The sequence below is a fragment of the Hylobates moloch genome, unplaced genomic scaffold (genome assembly GCF_009828535.3).
Source record: "Hylobates moloch isolate HMO894 unplaced genomic scaffold, HMol_V3 SCAFFOLD_9, whole genome shotgun sequence".
Taxonomy (NCBI): domain Eukaryota; kingdom Metazoa; phylum Chordata; class Mammalia; order Primates; family Hylobatidae; genus Hylobates; species Hylobates moloch.
In genome coordinates this window covers 81,998,284-82,019,713 of record NW_026652284.1, presented here as the reverse complement: position 1 = coordinate 82,019,713, position 21,430 = coordinate 81,998,284, and the positions used below count along the sequence as shown (strand labels likewise).

Genomic DNA, 21,430 nt, shown 5'->3' with positions numbered 1-21,430 from the left:
CAAATATTACTGAATGCCCACCTGGGCCATAGGCTGTGTGTGCTAGGAGTTGGGGTTGTGGCAGTGTTAGATAAATCACAGGCCCTGTCCTTAAGGTTTTTGCAGTCAATTTAGAGAAGCAGGCGTTCCTCAAATAAGCACACAACTAGACACAGGGTTATGGAGGAAAATGGCAGGAAACAGTGCTTATAGGGGCCTGGCTGTGACCCGGAGGGGTTGGGGGAAGTTCCTGGAAGGGTCCCTTGAAGGAGAGATCCAAGTTGTGAATTGTGTGTGCATGAATGCAGGCAAGTGATGAGGTGGGGGCAGTGGGGAGAAAGGGAGAAGAGGGAGAGCAAACTCCAGACAGATAACCAACATGTGTACAGGCCTGGGAGGGAGAGGCGGCACTGTCCGAGACAAGGGGAGGAACAGGCTTAGGATGTGGAGTCCCACGGGGCTGGGTTTGACCCCAGAGTGCAACCCCTGCTGTGGGCCTTGGTCATTTAAACTCTCCAAGCCTTGGTCTTCTCTGCGAAACATGGATAATAACATCTGCCTCGCAGAGCTACTGTGAGGGTTAAATGAAATAAAAGCCATGTGGCACGCTTAGCCCAGGGCCTGCACACAGCAAGCACCCGTCCTCGATCAGTTGGGGAAACAGTTGTCATGGTTCTAGTGCCCTCAGTGAAGTGGAGTATAGCTTTTCTATTTATTTCTCTGCAAAATAACATTCTGAATTTCAGAACGTAGAGAGTAGGAAAGATGATAGAGAAGTCTTGGCTATCTTTAAAGATGTGAACACTGAGGCTCAGAGAGGCTGAGACACTCCCCCAGGGTCCCACAGACATGACAGCTGCTGGCTGATGTTCCTTCTGCCACCGTTGCCCTTTCTGCCTGTCCCCATCCTTACAGCAGTTGTGTTGCAGCTTAGCTCCCAGAATAAACTTGGAACTGTCATTCAGAGGCCACCCTCATCTCCATTGAGTGGTCTCCCTCCTCCCAGTGATGTGGCCTCTGATTCTTCCTTCAGAGGGAAGGAAGAAGGTTAAGGCTGAAGCCCCATGGCCATCTAGGGAAAATGCACAGGTCAAAAAACCCTGCCAACTCTGGGTACCAGCGACACTCAGATACCAACAGAGCCATCAACCAGAAGAACTAAGTTGAAGCTAGAAAATGAAATCAGCTCTCAAGCAAACTCCTACCCCTCCTCCCCTCCTCCCAATCCCGAGGGGACTTCATTAAAGCTGGTTGCTTCACAAAGGCCAAGTCTACACGAGTGCATGTGGCTTCTGCCTGCATTTCCTTTCTGCAGCCAGTGGATGTTCAGTTAGTGTATGAAAAAAAAAAAAAAAAAGAAAAAGAAAATAACGAACAAATATTGCCGAGTCTCTTCTTTTTACCAAATATAAAAGTAAAACACCAATTAAATAAATAGAATGTGTCTCCAAAGATTTCCAAATTAAGTTCTTTGGAAGGAATATTTTATGGCCTTCATTTCAGCTAAAATAATCTAATGACCTAATGGCTATTATAAGAGGACTCAATGTTAGCAGTACAAGGAAAAATAATTAGAATACAGGACCTTAGTTACAACCAGATAAGGAAAATTCAAGTCAAGGAAAAAAGCCATTGATTGCTGCTGCAGATAAACAGTCTATAATTCTCTCTGCAGCCCCCAACAGGAAAAAAAAAAAAGTAATTTCCAGCAGGCTGACCCCCAAACTATATTCTTTTTCTTTGAGACAGAGTCTCGCTGTCACCCAGGCTGGAGTGCAGTGGCGTGATCTCAGCTCACTGCAACCTCTGCCTCCCAGTCAAGTGAGTCTCATGCCTCAGCCTCCTGAGTAGCTGGGATTACAGCATGTGCCACCACACCCGACTAAGTTTTTGTGTTTTTAGTAGAGAGGCGGTTTCACCATGTTGGCCAGGCTGGTCTCGAACTCCTGGCCTCAAGTGATCCACCCACCTCAGCCTCCCTAAGTGCTGGGATTATAGGCATGAGCCACCATGCCTGGTCCCCCAAACCATTTTCTATTATGAGTACTGCTTCCACTGGATTTACAAATCTCTTCTTTTGAAATAGTGGTCTTTGAAATGATATGGCTGCTCTTCTTGCTTCAGGTGTGGCTGGAAAGTGTTAACGGGAGCCATGTTGATGGGCCTCGGGGTGGCACCAGGCAGGGCAGCTCCACCGTTCCCCTGCTGGGCCTGTTGACAGCAACTCGCAAGGTGTGCTGGGCTCACAGTCCACCCCCACAGCTTTCCCAGGGAGCCAGCTTTCATTACTCTGTGTCTGTGGCAGAGCAACTGAAGTAATCACTCTGCTGATAGTCGCAAGAACAACCATCATGCATCCTAGGCATTGTGCAGCCAAAGGCAGGCAGCCACATGGGCAGCCCCCAAGGGACTCCCACCTAGCCACCTTGCCACAAAAGTAAAAACCAATAATCATGGCATTGGTAATAATTATGTCCATTCTCTCTCGGAGAACTTCTAACAAATAAACAAATAGGCAAAGTCATTGAACCTCATTCCCCTACTTTTCAAAGACCAGCTCAGTGGATGCTCCGAGCAAGGGGCCCAGTAACCCCACTGACCTTTTCCAAAGAAAAATCACTCCCGAGGAAAGTGCCCTTTATTGCTGGAAGGTTACGGTGCCCTTATGTGTCTATGATTCAGATGTTTCAAAGGCCACAGCCCAGTACAATTTCTAGTGGCAATTTTTGTGCTGGTTTCACAATCTCAAAATAATCTGAAAAACAGTCTTTAGATTAACCTCCAAGCACTCTGTATGAAGGCTAGCCATAATTAGTTTTGCCTGTGTGATTCTGTGATTCCTGATTTCTATGTTACTGCCCTGACTCTAGAAAAGCCATCCAAGAATGAAGTTCAAATGTACTGGAATATTTGATGGTGAGTTTGTGAAATCAGAAATTTTTTTAAAGGTTTGGCTGGGCATGGTGGCTAACACCTGTAATCCCAGCACTTTGGAAGGCTGAGGCGGGCAGATCGCTTGAGCTCAGGAGTTCGAGACCAGCCTGGACAACATAGTGAAACCCCATCTCTACCAAAAAATTAGCCAGGCATGGTGGCGTGTGCCTGCGGTCCCAGCTACTCAGGAGGCTGAGGTGGGAGGATCACCTGAGCATGGCAGGCGGAGGCTGCAGCGAGCTGAAATCATGCCACTGCACTCCAGCCTGGGTGACAATGAGACTCTGTCTCAAAAAAAAAAATTTTTTTTAAGAAATTTTTGTAAACGTTTAAATGTTTCTAATGTAGCATTTATGCATTTATGCTGTTTCCATTCTGAAGCACTAATTACTTATCCACAGTTATGATAATATCACTTAACTAGTTACTAATAATAAAACCAACAGTTACAACAGTGAACACGGAGTGCTGCCTATGTAGGAGGTGCCTGCCTGAAGCATCTCCCAGGTATTAACTCCTCAGTCCTCACACAGCTCTATGAGGTAGACACTCCTGCCATCTTTTTACAGATGAGGACGCGGAGGAGCAGAAGTGTGAGGAAGCTCTTCAAGGTCACACAACTGCAGGTGGCTGTGGCAGGCTACAGAAGGGTTCTCTTGACCACAGTGCAAATCCCATTACAACAAACAGGAAAAAAATAAAATTTCTCAATAACAAAGTACTCAAGCCTGTGCAGATGGTGGGCATATTTAACATGGTGAACTGACTCATTAAAAGTCCGTACAGCACTTCAGGAGGCCAAGGCAGGCAGATCACGAGGTCAAGAGATCGAGACCATCCTGGCCAACATGGTGAAACCCTGTCTCTACTAAAAAGACAAAAATTAGCTGGGCGTGGTGGCACACTCCTATAGCCGCAGCTACTCGGGAGACTGAGGCAGGAGAATCGCTTGAACCCAGGAGGTGGAGGCTGCAGTGAGCTGAGATCACGCCACTGCACTCTAGCCTGGCAACAGAGCAAGACTTTGTCAAAAAAAAAACAAAAACAAAAAACAAATCTGTACTGCTGGTAGACTGAGGCAGGAGGATAGCTTGAGCTCAGGAGTTTGAGACCTGGGCAACATATTGAGACCTTGTCTCTACAAAACATTAGACAGATTAGCCAGACACGGTGGTGCATACCTGTAGTCCCAGCTGCTCAGGAGGCTGAGGTGGGAGGATAGCTGAAAGCCATCAGGTAGACGCTGCAGTGAGCCCTGATTGTGCTACTGCACTACCTCCTGGGTGACACAGCAAGACCCTGTCTCAAAACAACAAAAAAAAATCCAGTACTGGCTAGGTCTTGGGTCTCTAGAAGCCTCAGTGTTGGCTGCAGTAGGATACTGAGGGGAATGTGCACCCACACACTTTCCTCTTACTCCAAGGAAGGGCATGGAATGGTGTATGGCACTGACATGTTGGGCAAGACATGGACACAGTCAAACTTTGTTTCTTACCCTCTTGGTGAAGCAGAATAAGACCCTTGACTGGGAGAAAATGAGTAAGTGGTGATGCCACAGAAACCTGAGGCTCATTTATTTGGGTGAGATGAATCGTTTGCATGTATCGAATGAGGCTCAATCACTAGTTCTTATGAGGTATGATTGTCACACACACACAGCAAGAGTTTCATTCTTAACCTTGTACCTTGCTGCTGGATGAGTCTATTTATTCATTACGTTCTCCCAAGACAAAGGAAAGAACCAGCACCCAGGAATAACAAACGTTTTTTAAGGTGTTGAAAGGACAGAGTTTAAAGCAAAGGAGAAGACTGTGGACTTCTTGTGTGAAGAGAAAGTCACCAGGCTGGCACAGAGCCATGGGGGCCTGGGCAAGAGGGCTGCAAGCTCTTCTTGGGAGAGACACCCCGCGTCCCTTCTGGGAGGGCATGCCCCAGCAGGAGAGATACCTCGCTTTGTCCCTTCTTCTTTCATCTGCTTTGAAGGCACTGGACCAAACTCCTCTTCCATGGGCCTGAACATCCGTTTAACAAGGACACTGCCGCTAGAAAAGATAAGCAGAAATCCTTAAGTAAAACCGGCAAGGTGTCAAAGCACACGTTCATGTACACGTCAGTTTCTATCTTTTCCTTTGCTTATACCATCCCTATGCTCCGTAACTGGATCCACTCACCAACCTCCTTCTTTCCCTTGCAGGTCCCAAGCAATCCCTGTCTGAAGCAGCACACACACCAGTATCTTTAGGGCATGAACCTAACACGTGCTTCCCACTGTGGAATATGGATCCACAAAGGTGAGACTTCAAAAGTAGGTTTTACCCACTCCGTCCTACACCTATCCCTTCTTTCTGCTCAAGATCGGGGCTGAGGGGAAGTAAATCCCTGGTGTCCGTATGGTGTCCAAGTCACATCAGCCCCCTCCCAACCAGCTGAGGCCTGGGTGGCCTGCCCCCTTTTGCCAGCCCCCTTAGGGGAACAGCAGAGAAATCTGGAAATGCTGTGAGCCTGACACAAGTTCTGTGATGTGGCTTTCCTGCCATTCTACCTCTCCCTCTAGCTGCAGCAGATGAGACTGCAGTGGTGGAAGTTCCTTAGACACCCAGACCTTGGCTGCCCAGGCCTTTGCTCCTTCTCGGGAGAGGTTTGCAGTCCCCTTTCCCAGAAGCCTGTGGTGCTGAGGCCTTGCATGTCCCCAGCTCGGCCGGTTCTGATGTTTCTGCATTTCCTCCCACAGTCGCTGTCCTTGCTTAGTCTCCCGGGTACCCTAAGCAAGAGGAGGACTTTTTTTTTTTTTTTTTTTTTTTGAGAGAAACAGAAACTAAGAGGATGGAAGTCACTGACACTGAGAGAATGTCCCCGAATGGAATCTTACTGTTTGTCAAACCTTCAAGGGAACAGATGCAGGTTTTTAGAAATTTTTAGTGTCTCCGAAGATTCCTGGGACCCGGTGCTGATCACAATCCCAAAAGACACAATCCCAGATGCCATGATCCTGAATGTTGAAATCCCAAAAATATGACGTGAGGGATTTTAGACTTCAGGGCTTTTGATCTTTTGAGATTTCAATATTCAGGATTAAGGCCCAAGCCTCCAGGACCAGGCACGTGAAGAAATGCCAGATGGGTAGCTCAGCAGAACTGTTAAGACAGGAATTCTGAGACCACATTACCTTGGTTTAAATCCCTTGCCCTACAATTTGCTATAGGAGCCTGGACCAGTTCCTCAACTTTCTTGGGCCTCAGTCTCTTATATTTAAAAGGAGGCTGTTAAGAAAATTGTATCCCATTTCAGTGATGACAAAAGGTGCAATGCGTTATGTCAAATGCAGTGCAATGCAACTAATATGTGAAACAGGCTGTTCAGGGAAGCACCTTTGAGGGAGCAACCTCATGATAAAGCTATTCAAAAACCCCGAGATAATGAGGAAGGGTATGAGAAATGCTCTTCAGTGTCAGCATCCTCTTAATTTATTGCCTAGTAAGTCAAACTATGGAAACAACTGGAGAAAAAACTTAAAACCCAGATCCCAGCTGAAGGTGGTAACTTATTAAAGTTTTTAGGGCAGTGTTCCCTCTGCCTTCCTCTTACTACCTTGTCATAAAAGCAGGTCATGTTACTGTGTCACGTCTTGGAACTGAAGTGACCGTGGCCTCAGGGCTAGAAGATTAAAAAACCCATTCACAGCAGTCAGTGACTAGTAGGTTAATAATGGGTAAATAGCCCGAAATATCACCAGACACTCCATCATGCTGTGCGAGGGTTCCTAAGCTAGTGACTTTCTTTTTCACCAAGCAAGATTTATTTATATTTTTCCAGTTCTGCTGACTTTTGATAGCACCCTGTTCTGAACCATGACAAACACTGCCATTAAAATAACATCTTGGATGAACCACATTTCTTTTGGGAGTTCAAAAATGCTTTTTCACACTTTCAAATCTATAAACTCAGTAGGAGTGAATAAGTTTATGTGGCTCAAATTCAACTGCTTCATTTGTTTTCAAAGCAAGGCAAGAAAAGAAGGGCAGATATGACTGCCCCATTTGACAGATGAAGAAAGCAAATTTCAGGTGTCCTGGTGCCCAGTCCAATTGCAGCCCGCCCCCTGTAGCTGTGGGTTCCACATCCATAGCTTCAACCAACCACAATAAAAAAATTCAGGAAAAATTTGCATCTGCACTGGACATGTACAGACTTTTTTTCCCTTATCATTAGTCCCAAAACAATATAGTATATCAATTACTTACACAGAATTTGCATAGGAGTAGGTATTATAAATAATCTAGAGATGATTTAACGGAGGATGTGTGTCAGTTATAGATAAATACTATGCCATTTTATAAAAGAAACTCTTCAGTCTGTAAATTTTGGTATCCGTGGGAGGTCCTGAGGCCAATCTTCCACAGATACTGAGGGATAAATGTACTGCAAAAGGACTGGAGGGCAAGAAAAGGGTGCTTTCTCTGACATCAATTTCCATCTCCCTGGCACAATGTGGTGGTTATTATGTAGAATGATTCTAGGCCCGGCAGCACATTCAGCCATTACCTTGTAGGATCAACTCAGGGAAATCAAGTCCCTGAGGTATAAAGGCGGTGTTAAGTTTCATCAGAAAAACAGTGGGAAGGTATCAGGTCTGAACCACAGATCTCTGGCCATACCTGTAAAAGGCAGTGTTGCAGCCTACCTGCCAGGGTCAACTTCACTAGGCATTGTTTGCCTACTGAGGAGGTGCTCAAGAAGAGGAAAGAATGGGGTTGCAGGCACCACGGAGATGTAGTTTGCCCATTTCTCAACTCTGCTTGTGGCCTATATATGCTGTTACCATGAATGCCCTACCTAAATGGAAGTCCCTTGCCCATGTTATCCTCAGAAAAGAGGTCATCTTATATTCAAATCTGCACAGTCTTTCACATTATGAAGTAGGGTCTGAATCCATTTATTTTCAACGAATTACTCTTTGGGGAAGAACTTAGCCCAAAATGATTTTAATCAATGCTAGTTTAAGATGTTTAATATAAATCATTTGAGAGAATCAGTAAAAAACCAAAAACAAACAAAAAACACACAACATAGATTTAGTAACTATTACTGAATTATGAGCTCAAAGTTGCAAGTCATAACTAGGTCAGTAGACTCCAGAGGAATCATTTTCAAAGGTAATACAGATATTTCTGTTTCCTGCTAAAATGTTATAGCTTGTGGCAGACCAATGTTCCAGCCAAGAAGACTTGAAAAACATTGAAGAGATTATACATGGTGGTTCCAAGGGAGATAATGGTATGTGGTGTGCCTTTAAGAAGCATGGTAGAAGATAAATTCTTGGAGAGAGTTGAGGTCTGAGCATCCCAAGCAGCCTGGAAATGGTACAATCTTGAAGAGAAACCATGAAGAGAAATCTGAACACATGATCACCCAACCTTACCAAGGATCCTAGTGCCCCAAATGCAGTGTAGAAGCCGCAAAGCTGCTTGACTTGAAGGGACCTTGCTGCAAGCTAGAAAAAGAGGACCTCAGTGGGGCCCACTGGAGACAGAGGATCAGGGCAAGAGGAGTTTCCAAGAAACCAGAGGCCAGAAGTACATGAAGACCAGATCTCCAGAAATAATGGAAATAGAATTTATCATCATGCATGCTATTTGCATATCAACTTGCATATTATTTCAGGGGGAGTTTAAAGCCTGCCCCTCTTTCTCCATAAGAGACATCCATAAATTCCACATTAAAGGACTATTCTCTACAGAAAATTATTTGTTTGGCTTGTTCTTTCTTTTCATCTCTATCTCCCTCTCTTCCATTTCTCAATTAAGTATCATTTTTTTCATGGTCTGAATAGGAATCTTAACAATAACAATAGCTATGATTTTTAAAAAATCAAATTCAATGTGTCAGGACATTCTATACATTAATGCTTATAATAACGCTAGCAGGTGGCTGTTATTATCCTGCTATTTTTAGATGAGAAAACTGAGACTCTAAAAGATTGTTATTTTAAGTTAAGAACTTCTAAGATCAAAACCAGATTCAAATTGTGGCTGACTGGCATGATATTTTTTAAACCCCCAAGTGATTTGATTGTGCAGCAAGAGAACTGGTGTTGAGAACTGCTGTCCAAAAGACTCTGTTTCTGCCATATCCCCTGCCTACAAGACTGGTAATGCAGAGAAGTCAACACATCTGCATGATTATGGGGTTATCAAGAGAGGGGCTCTTGTGGGTTATATCCTCAGTCTGGTCATTGTGTGAGTGATGATTTCAAGCACTCATTTGCATACTTGAACACTAATGTGAGAATTAATTAATGTGAGTATTAATCGATGTGGCAAGGAGAGGAAAGAACGTGGCCAATGAGCAGTCCTGATGGAAGCTGTACAAATACCAGTGAAGCTGGCACTCCTTATGGCTAGGTGAACACATATGGTGGCCTCAGATCTGCTCCCCTCTGCCAGACACACTCATCTGGGCTTGTCACAATCTAGGTCCTACAAGGAATGAACCAAGGGTGTGCCTTTGTCAAGGCTGGAAAGCTATCTCAGCGAGGGCCTGTCTCTCGATACCTACTTTGTAGCCACAGGTCGAGAATTAAGAGGGTTAGACAGTAGAGCATCATGGCTAAAAGCCAGTGATGGGAAATGCAGCGAGACTTAGGTTTAAATCCTGCCTCTATCACTTACCAGCTGTGTGTCTTTGAACAAGTCTCCTAATCTCTTGAAGCCTCAGTGTCCTCATTATAAAATGGGAGTCATGGGAAATCTGGGAGAATTCAATGAGTTCATGCATAAAGCACTTAGCACAGTGCCTAGCCAAGGTATCCAGTAATGTTAATTATTACTTTTACACATCACAATAGCCACATACCTACCATATCTTAACACTCTGGCTCCAACGCTGTTCATGTCACTTATTCAAACTCTAGTGAGATGTGTAAGAGCAAAAGATGCAGACCTTGGGCCTCAAGTTTGTACAATAACACAGGGTGAGCCAACACAGAGAAGTCAAACCAATGGAGTTACAAGTAGGTCGATGGCCATCTAACTGCAGTCAGCTTGCAAGGAAGGACAGTTTGAGGTGAGACAGATTTACAACTGAGGCCTGCACATCAAGGAGCATTCAGGACCTCAAGCCCTTCTCACTCAAAATACTAAGTTTTCCCATGAGAACAATAGCATGTTAGTGTTGGATAGAATCTTCGAGATCTTATGCAAGATCCTCAATGTCAAATTAAGGAAACCAAAGCCCAGAGATCAAGGAGCTGGCCCAAGGCTTCACATTGGTAGGCAGCAGCCCAGGAGTGGAACCTGGGCTTCCTGAGCTCAGAGTCAATGTTGTTTCTGTGATGCCACATTGTGCCTCATTAAACGTGGGAATTACTGATTAGAATTGACAGTGCTAGTCATTTATGTTCATTCTGACCACTGGGAATGGATTATCTATGTGCCAAGATAAAAAGAACAGTCTAATTAGGTATTTAGAAAATTTAGAACGCAGAATTTAGAGATTAAGTCCTGGATGAGGTTCTGCTCCTCATCAGCTAGGGGATCATTTGACTCCTTTGAGATTTTCTATCTTTTAGGATAGAAGGTGGCAAACTTTTTCTGTAAAGGGGCAGGCAATAAATATTTAGACTTTGCAGGCCATATGGTCTCTGTTTTAACTACTCAACTCTGCTGCTGTAGCAGCAAAGAAGCCACAGATAATACATAAATGAATTGACACAGCTGTTTCCAGTAGCACTTCACGTAAGGACACTTGGATTTTATTTAATTTTCACATGTCATGCAATGTTATTCTTCTTCTTAGTTGTTTTCAACCATTGAAAAAATGTAAAAACCATTTGTATTTTGCAGACTATACTAAAATAGGCGGTGGGCCTGATTTGGTCCTCTGGCTATAGTTTGCCAACCTCTGCTCTAGGAATAAACTCAGCAATATCTGCTCCAATTTGCCAACTGTGAAATGTTTTGCAAGTAAATATATTAATTATATAAGAATAGGGAAGCCCTGGTTTGACTGTAGTTTGAAGAAAAAAGATCTAAAGATTTTAGTGACATACAGGTAATGCAACCAAGAACATAAAGTAGCTATTGAAAATGCATGTCGTTCTAGATTGCTTTGAGTATAAAATAGCATCCAGGTCCTAAGAAGAAATCTCCCAATATAATCTGCAACTTATGTGGTTCAGAACATATATTTATTCTGATCCAGACAATTTTAAGGAGACTACTAACAAATTTAGTAGTATACCTTGGAGGGAAATTAAGATGTTGAGAAGTAAAACTATATTTTGCCAAGAACAGTTGTAGGGAGGAAGGGGATGTTTGAATGACGAGGGAAGATGAGACTTATCCAGAGAGCAGAACTAAGGCCAATGGGTAGAAGTCAAAAGAAGGTAGACATCAGCTCAACAGACAAAAGAACTCCCTACGAGCTGGAATCATCCAATAGTGTGATGAGCTATCTCACACACACATGAACTCTCCATCACTGGGAATTTTCATGTAGAAAATGGCTGACTGCTTGTCAAAGAGGTGGTACAGCTGTTACCATCATCTACGAGAGGAGGTCAGCTAAATGACCTTAAGGTTTCTTTTTGGCCCTAAAATTCTGAGTCTACAAACTGAATTAATGGATAGAAAGCACTTTGAAGATCTGGCTGCTCCTAAAAGCCTGCAGGACCACATTCAGGATGTGGAGACATTGGGAGTCTCTGTGACTATCTCTTACCTACAATTGAAAAGGCTCTCAGTCCAATTGGTATTCAAACCAGCCTCACTACTGGCCTGCCGGGCTAACTTCTCAGGGAGAGGGCTTTGAGAGTTGTGTGTGCATCCCAGGCAGTACTGGAAGTAGGGTAGGCTGTCATCTTTGACTCTTGCCTCAAGCTCATCTTGATCTTGTGTTGGGGCCAAACAATAGGTAAGAAGGACTACTGAGAAGATTTCACCAACTGGATTATTGATGAAAGGATGGAATGGAAGGGATGGGTCCCTTAGAAAAACAGCTAGTATTCAAAGGGGTGGGTCTTAGGGAGGAAGCAGGTGGGGAAAGAATCCTGGAAGTAGAAAGCTATTCATTCCTCCGGCCCCCAGCCTCCCTCCCAGATGATCCCCAGAATCAAGCATCTCTCAGCTCTGAGTCCTGAGGTGAGAGGAGGGTTTCACTTCCTGCCTAGGGTTACCAGTGCTGGAAGAGCCATTACCACTGACATGAGCTGACTTGGAGTGTTGAAATGAAAGAACCGAGTGTCTTACCCTTCTCGTTCATCATCCGTGTTGTAATACACCTGTGGAATAAAACAATAGGCTTACTGTAGGTCAGAGACAAGAAATGGAAAAAATATTACGTGATGTACAGACTTTCCTAAGGCATAAACTGTCCCTTAAAAAGGCAAAAGACTAATCTGTTTAATGATGGGGTGTGTGTGTGTGTGTGTGTGTGTGTGTGTGTGTGTGTGTGTGTGTGTATTTCTAAGGAAATGCATATTTAACCTCCTTATAATCTCCATGGGGTTAATTCCTAGATTTTAATAAAATAAAATTGGAAATCTGATTATTTCTAGCTAAAGTCAGTCTGATTAGATCAACTATGGCATTAAGCCAAATCTTCCTTTTGACATTAAGGAGACATTTTGGCAGGATCTAAAATCCATTGTTTACAAAGGCTCTGGCTTTGCAGGGTGGGTCGTTTCCTGCCCCTTGTGTAGCACAGTGTCTGGAGTCAGCTTGCCTGTGGACCAAATGGGGGGTGGAGAGTGGGGTAAGAGGGCAGTGTGACAGTAACTAGGCCTGTCTACTTACTCCCCACAGGGGCCCAGGGTATCCTGGCATCCCACAACCACAGAAATGTAGGAGTCAACAGTCTTCAGGCCAGGAAAGGTCATTTAGCTCTGGAAGGTGTTCCTGGCTAGAAGGAAGATCTCCAAAGACAGACTTTAGGTAGTTGGCATGGCAGAAGGCAGAATCAGATTAAAGAAATTATGAAGCATCCTTATTATTTTATAGAAGCAAGGGAGAAATCCAGAGGGCATCTGCTGTGCAATATGTCCTCTTGACCCAATTATCTGTAAACATTAATTGTGGGTCTTTTGTCATCTTTATCTGTGTGTGTGTCAGGACTGTTGTGTTTGAGTGAAGAATAATACCTGAGTTAGTATCAGATATTTACATATTAACTCAAAAGTAGCCTCTGATTCTAGTATATTAGTCACTGTCCCTGCCCCTGCCTGGGTGAGAAACAGCTGTGTCTAGATAGACAATTTCCCTGCAAACCTTCTCAAAGGCTCTTGGCAGCTCCTGGGATGCTGCCAAGCCTAGACCTAGTTACAAAACAACACTGGTTACCTGGAACTCTCTGGGAATGAGTCATTCTAGTCATTAGCTCAGATTTCTACAGGAATTTTTCCTCTTAATTTTTTAATGGCTGTTGTTGTATTGTTTACTTAGTTTCTTCTTAAACAGAAAACAGTGGAGGTAAGCTTTTTCTCCCCACTGCAAGTCTCAGTGCGGCATTCAGAGCAACTGTCATTGGGATGTACTAGGAATAGGACTGCCTAATTTAATGAATATAGAGTAACCCACCTAAGTGAAGGAGGCTGGGGCATTCCACTGGCCATGCAACTGGATTATTTTGATAAAGTTCCCCATGTTGGCTTGTGTTTTGCTGCTTTCTTTAAACATGGCATAGTGTATCTATCTGGCCTGAATACTGGCCTGTGCAAAGTTGGTTGGTGACTCAAAGATGGAAGCAGCCTTCTGTTAGGTGTTTTCCCACCCTCCTGAATGGCCTCTGCATCACTGTCCTATCACTGTCCCTTCTTTGTCATTTCTCCTCCTTGCCCATAAAGACCCACTATTTCTTCCATGTCAGCTGTTGGGCCCATTGCACTAACTTAATTTTTAGAGCATGTTTTTCAAACTTTAGAGTGCATAGAAATATCTGGAGACTTTATCATAAATAAAAATTCCTGGAACTCGCTTGGGGAATTTTAACTCAAAAGATGAAGGATGGAACTCAGGAATCCGAATCCTTGTCAAGGACTCCTATGATGTGGGAAAAGTTTTTTTACAAACAACAGTGCAAGAGATGGTTTTTGAGTGTGTGAGAGAGGAGAGGAGTCCTCCTTGGGTTCAAGTGCTTTGGGGAAGGCTGATGCCTGCAAAGTAGACATTATCTAAAAAGATGATGCCGCTGCATCCCACCGTTTTTCCCAGTCTCGCCTAATCTCATGACCTTTAAAGGCATCTAGACATAAACAGCCTGAATATCAGGGCTTCAGTATCGGGCGAGTGAGACTGAAGGGCTCCATAGCGCCTGCACATTGGATTTATTCCTTCATACTAGTTTTGATAAGTGTCTGAAGAATATTTCAATCCACAAGTGAATCAATGAGATAATCAGAGGGGTGGGGGGCAGGTGGCCTGACAGTGAAATACCCACTCCCCAAGTCGTGTCCTTGAGTGAACAAGGACTGCTGCCCCATAGCTTCAGCATAGCTTGAGGGTGCCTCACTGGCCATGAGAACCACAGGGCTGCTGGCCCTGCAGTTGTGCACAACTGCAATGCAGCTAATGTTAGCAAGTCTCAGGACTGCAGTGGTTTCTGAGATGCATGCCAATCCTTGAGTCTCTCTTGCTCCCCTTTCTCTTTCTACCCACTTAAGGGAAACCAGCCACATCCATTGACCTGCCACTGCTGGATCTTGTTTTGCAGGTCAAAGTTAGCCAATCTCTGCTCCATCCCCAACTCTAAGGCCATGGCACTGCCTCTTCCCTCCTGTCTTTGGAAGGATCTCCCAGGCATCTAGCTTTTTTGAGAAAAGGCAGTCTGAAAGTCCCTAGCCACTGTCCAAGCTCTTTTCCTTCAGCTAAGCTAGCTGATCAACCACAGGATAGTCACAGGTTGTTCTAGGGACAGCTGAGTATGTTCCTTTGTTGCCAGAAGCTCAGGGCAGGCTTCTTCATTGACCCCCTCATCTCCAAATCCAAGGCCATGGGAGAAGCCTGAGAGCTCTGAGGAAGGCCTCCAGATATACAGGGAGATATACAGGCAGGATATACAGGGGGGTGCTGATTGGGCTGCCTGGCAAATGCTGAAACCAACAGACTGAAAAGTCTGCACTTTTCCTTCTGATTCCACCTCAGGCTGACAGCCGGGCTCATGACACCCGGGGGCAGGAGAGGTCAGTGGACTGACAGGAGCAGCCGGATAAGGCCACTTTTCCTCTTCAGATTAATTTACACTTTGTATATTTTGGAGAAATCTTGCCAAGAGAACAGGTCAGGTTGCCAGCTTTGACATGGAACTGAGGCCAGAGTCATGACAGTAAACTAAACAATAAGAACAATTTAACTCAACTATCCCTTCTTCTGGAACCTGTGGAAACCTAGCGCCATACAATCCCATGGGGCACAGACAGTGCAGACACAAATCATCACCATGGTCTTGGGAATTAAAAAAAAAAATAGGTACTGGCATGCTTATCTTGACAAATTATACAATTCCTCCCTAATTTGTGTCCTTGTTCTTATCCAACAAGTAAGACTGGATGAAAATTTTAAATCGGTTTTTAGTGTTAATGTGTTTTAAGAAACAGCTATAGGCATTTTATTACCATGTTGGGTCATGAATAACAACAAAAAAGCCATGGTTGTAGAGTTTCTCTGTCTCATGAATCTAATAAAAGAACACAGAATACTGGGGGACAAAATACATCCAAAAGAGAAAGTAAAGCCAGTAGTGATTTCTCTTTCTACACCAAGGTCAATTCCAATGAGTGTTTGCATGCTTAGAATGGAAGAAAAGGCCGGGCGCGGTGGCTCACGCTTGTAATCCCAGCACTTTGGGAGGCCGAGGCGGGCGGATCACAAGGTCAGGAGATCGAGACCACGGTGAAACCCCGTCTCTACTAAAAATACAAAAAAATTAGCCGGGCGTGGTGGCGGGCGCCTGTAGTCCCAGCTACTCGGAGAGGCTGAGGCAGGAGAATGGCGTGAACCTGGGAGGCGGAGCTTGCAGTGAGCCGAGATCGCGCCACTGCACTCCAGCCTGGGTGACAGAGCGAGACTCCGTCTAAAAAAAAAAAAAAAAAAAAAAAAAACAATGGAAGAAAAACTTAAATGTGTCAGTATGTCAGTATTTCTCAAAACAGATGTTTCCTCAAAGGACTTTGGGTTTAAAAGAAAACTAATTGCTAGAAAAATTCATTAAAACCCAATTGATTTGGTGAAAAACAATTCTGGTTAATGCTAAGGAAATAATTATTTTTTTCTTTCTTCACACAATTTTTTGTTTATCACATAACAGAAATAATACTAAAAAGAAAAAGAAAAAATCAGCCATATCTCATAACCCTGTAAAAAGTGTTGCAATTTTTCTTGCTCCCTTCAAATTCAGTTATATATTTGGGATCATAATATGAACACAAATTACTATTCTACATTGTTTTCCACTGAACATTATCATAACTAGGTCCCATGTTGCTACGTAGTTTCCATAATTAAAATTTTAGTGACTGCATAATATTCCATCAACTTGAGCTACCATAATGAGTTAATTATTGGACATTTATGTTAGTTTGAGATCTTTCGTTTCACTTGTAGATATAACTAGAAGACAGGAATTTTTTTAAGGGGGCTTGTCTACAACCTCATTTTTCTTTTGATGTGAAATGATTTACCTATTAAATGGTAACTTTTTATTTACTAAGCGAAAATTTGTTGAATGAGTTTTATTTAAGCTGAGACTTGACCCTTGTGCAACTTTATGCAGTTATAGGTGCAGTTCAACTTCCCACCATTAGATGGAGCTCTATTGTGTCAGGATAATCCCGGCCATGACAAAGTTGACAGAACAAAACTTCTTACAGGTTATCAGCCTTCTCACTTTCTTCCTCTTCCACGCTTTGTCAAAGCTTCACTAATATCAGCTTACTCTCCTCTTCGACTTAGTTTCCTCTCCTGAGACATTCCTTTCTATAAAAATGCTTTTACTATAGGGAAAGACATTGACTTTTTCGCTAGTGAATGGAAGGTAAGTTATTTTTAAGGTCAACACTGTCTGAAATGCTTCTATCTTAAAGCCCTACTTGCCTGTGGATGGATGGGAGGTGGGCGTTAGCTGGTAGGTCATACCTGTCCGGTCCTCTGCAGGTTTGCAAAGTGAACATCAGGTATGAAGAGAACTGGCTGTGAGTGAAGATCAGGCATGGTTTTGAAGTAGGTGATGTCACTCTTCTTCTGTAAAGGTATGGCAGCCAACTTCCCATCAGAGGCTGGATGGGATCACAAAACTCATAAATGAGAGAGTCATATATGACTAAGAACTCTCAATTGTAAGTCCTAGTCTTAAAGTCCACGATTTTCTCATATGAAGCTTTCTGAATACCATAGATGTGAACACAATTTAACATCTCCCACCACCTCATCCCAGCAAAACCAACAGGAGCGTAGACTTCAAGTGAGCACTGCTGAGGTGAAGCTTGAGGCCCCTCCCACCCTCCTGTCCCTTCACGCAACGAAGATTCCTTGTCTGCAGAAGGAGGATGCTGGTCTCCACATTTTACAAAGTCCTTCCCAGCTCAAACACAATGTGCTCATGTGATTCTACTTGCTTTTCACAGGGATAATCAATCACCCTGTCTCCACTGCCAGGGGAAAGCAAACCATGCCTTGCATGTATGTAGTTTTACCTGCAACCCACTTCTTCCACCTGTTCTCCCAGTGGACACAGCCCACCTGGAGTCTTTAGAAAGCAACATTAGTCTCAGTGAAACTCACAGCTGTTGCATTGAGTTTGGGAGGCCTGGCCTTTCCCCTTCTTCCTGTTCTGCTTCCGCTCTTCATCTCGGATTTTTCTTTCTGCTCCCTGATAGGAAAAAAACAAATACAGACAATGCCAGGCATATTAGCAGAGCATGCAAAAGTCATGTCAAACATAAGTCATGAGGATATGAAACAATACAGGGGAGGGGGAAACCAAGCAGCCCCATTTCTATTCCTCTGGCAAGGTTGGGCTTTGGCTCTGAAAGCCAAGACCACTCATAAGTCTATACCACATTTGTGACCTGTGAGGGATCCCGCCTCTCCCAGATTTTCTCTCCTTTTTTGGTATCTTTCCTATTTAAAGAAATTCAGTTTTGAATCCATATGGAAAGAATCAACCCAGTTCCCTAAACCAGTGAAATCCATTAAGTGACTTTAGTGATTATAATAAAATGTCAGAAGATGAATCATTGACCCATTAAATGTATTCCTAGGCATGGAGAGGGCTTTAAAGTGTGAATTCCCTATAAAATGTTTCCTTTGCTTTCCTTTTAAACTTTAAAAAATTATTACAGTGGTGGAAATAAAAGAAGCCATAAGGAAACCACACAAGATGTAGGACCACTTTGCACATGTAAGTATGGTTTTTGTTTTTGTTTTAATATTTCCATATGTTCTTAGAGATGGTGCTCATTCAACCAAATAGAAAAATGTTTAGTCTATTAAACTCCTTTTTGCTCCTCTGTTTTTGCAATTTCACTTTTTCATGGGCTTCTCTTGCCAAATTGCCAAATCACATCCTACTTAACCAATTGACCACCACCTTATATCTCTTTACTTCCCGGCCTATAATGATGCCCTATCTTTTCTCTGTGGTTATTTCTGTATATGAGCTTTGCTAACTCATTTTCTTCTCCTTATCCCCCAAATATAGACATTCCAACATGGGTTCCTTTTCCTTGTTCTATCTCTACTCTTGCTGTGGAAGAATTAATCTGTATCTTTGTTTTCACAAGGCACTAGGCAGGTGACACTCTGATCAACATCTCCAACCTAAACTCCTTCCCTAAGTTTCAGATTCACATTTACAGTTCTTGCCCATTGTGGTGGCATATTTAGGGAGCAGTAATGCACAGAATGGCCAGCAACCTTTCACCCTTCCGAAATTGTCCCCAAATCATCACATACAAAACAGATAGATTTAACAATATAAAAATGTAATCCTTCTGTATGCAAACAAATCAATTAAAAGACAAAGGACAAGTTGGCGAAAACACTTGCAATAAAATATCACATAAAATGTCAAATCCTTAATATATAAATAATGGTTCAAATTTTAAAAACAGCTAACATACTAATAGAAAAATGGACAAGAGTCATGAAATGGGCAATTCACAGAAAAAGACACACAAATGGTTTGAATTATTATAAAACAATGAGATATATTTTTTGCTTATCAAATCGGCTTTTGTAGAAAAGCAGATTCCCAATTCTGGCCAGCATGAAGCCATGACACAGTGAGAATTTCTGGTCAATGAAGGCTTCACAAAAGAGATGGCTTATGGCTTTTAAACTAATTTTTGGAGAATGAGTAATAATAGCTAACTCTGCGCCAGGAAATTTCTAAGAGCTTTACATAATAGAATTGAAATAGCTGAATATTTTAACCAGATCATCTAAATATGCATTTTTATATTTTAAAAACTACCAAATGGAATAATTATCTTACTTATTACCAAAGGGGGGGATTTTATAGTGCTTCATATGAAGTTTTGAATTGTCATTGATACTTGCAGATCACGGAAATTCACAGCAAAAGAGGCATAAAATATAAAACTATCTGCTTGGGAAGTCTCTTCATGATATATAAAGGTTTTGTATTTTGTGCTAGAAAACATATTTTCAAAAAATGAAGTGTTAAATGCGTAGATATAATCTTCAATTGGATGTGAAACATAAGCAAGGGGTTCTTCAAAATACTAAAGTCTGTAACAGGAACTATTTTTTTCTTGGGTCCATGTAAGGCATTTTTCTATGTGCTTGGGACTCTGTACAATATAACATTTAATATAAATAAAATTTAGATATTTGTTAACCTGTATAAATTATAACTGCCCCCAGAAACACCCCAAGTTGGGTCAAGGAATTTGATTTCTGAGTTAATGTTTTATTTTGTACTATTTATGAGGAAAGGGACCAGAATTAATCTGTTTCAAGATTTATATACAAGCATACCTCAGAGGTACTGTGGGTTCAGTTCCAGATCCCCATTAAAAAAACAAATATTGAAATAAAAAGAGCCGTACTTTTTTTTGTTCCCCAGTGCATAGAGAGGTTATGTTTGCACTATATCAAGTGTGCAATAGCATTATGTCTAAAAAATGTACATACCTTAACTTAAAAATACTTCATTGCTAAAAAAAAAAATACACACTGAGGCTTTAGCAAGTTGTAATCTTTTTGCTAATAGATGGTCTTACCTTGATGTTAATAGCTGCTGACTGATCAGGGTGGGGGTTGCTGAAGGTTGGGGTGGCTGTAACAATTTCTTACAATAAGGCAAAAATGAAGTTTGATGCATCAATTAACTCTTCCTTTCAGGAAAGATTTCTCTGTACCACGTGATGCTGTTTGATAGCACTTCACCCACAGTAGGACTTCTTTCAAAATTGGAATCAATCCTCCCAAGCACTGCTGCTGCTTTATCAACTAAGTTTATGTAATATTCTAAATTCTTTGTTGTCATTCCAACAATGTTCACAGCCTCTCCACCAGTAGTAGATTCTATCTCACTTTCTTTGCTCATCCATAAGATGCAACTCCTCATATGTTCAAGTTTTCTTATGAGATTGCAGCAATTCAATCACATCTTTAGGCTCCACTTCTAGTTCTAGTCTTGCTGTTTCCATCACATCTGCAGTTACTTCCTCTGCTGAAGTATTGAACACCTCAAAGTCATCCATGAGGGCTGGAATCAACTTTTTCCAAACTCCTGTTAATGTTAATATTTTGACCTCCTCCCATGAATCATGAATGTTTTTAATGGCATCTAAAATGGTGAATTCTTGCCAAAAGGCCTTCAACTGACTTTGCCCAGAACCATCAGTGGAATCACTATCTACACCAGCAACACATATTTCTTAAATAAAAAGACTGGAAAATCAAAATTATTCCTCGATCCATGGGCTGCAGAATGGATGTTGTTGTGTTAGCAGGCATGAAAACAATATTAATATTTTTGTACATCTCCATCAGAGCTCTTGGGTGACTGGGAACATTGTCAATTAAAAGGGATCTTTTTTTTCCTGAGCAGTGGGTCTCAACAGTGGGCTTAAAATGAAGCCCACCAAAAACACATAAGCTGTCATCCAGGCTTTGTTGTTTTGTTTACAGAGCACAAGCAGACTAGATACAGCAAGATTCTTAAGGACCCTAGGATTTTGGGAATGGTAAATGAGCACTGACTTCAACTTAAAGACAGCAGCTGCATTAGCCCCTAACGAGAAAGTCAGCCTCTCCTTTGAGGCTTCAAAGCCAGGCATTGACTTCTCTCTAGTTATGAAAGTCCTAGGTGACATCTCCCAATAGAAGGCTGTTTGTTCTACAATGAAAATCTGTTGTTTAGTATAGCCACCTTCATCAATGATCTTAGTTACATCTTCTGCATAACTTGCTGCAGCTTCTACATCAGCACTTGCTGTTTAATCTTGCACATTTATGTTATGGAGATGGTTTCTTTGCTTGAATGTTATCAAGTGATCTCT

At 42.5% G+C, this 21,430-nt stretch overlaps 1 protein-coding gene across 1 annotated transcript in view; it reads right to left on the bottom strand.

Annotated features, from left to right (window-relative positions):
• GRHL2 (grainyhead like transcription factor 2) overlaps positions 1-21,430 on the bottom strand; it is a 176,147-nt gene that overhangs the window by 21,234 nt on the left and 133,483 nt on the right. The window contains exons 10-13 of the mRNA XM_032760147.2: positions 17,682-17,769; positions 17,037-17,176; positions 12,159-12,190; positions 4,861-4,955 (exon numbers count right to left, since the gene is read on the bottom strand). Of these exons, the coding sequence (XP_032616038.1) occupies positions 4,861-4,955; positions 12,159-12,190; positions 17,037-17,176; positions 17,682-17,769 (355 nt within the window). The remainder of the gene's footprint in view (positions 1-4,860; positions 4,956-12,158; positions 12,191-17,036; positions 17,177-17,681; positions 17,770-21,430) is intronic.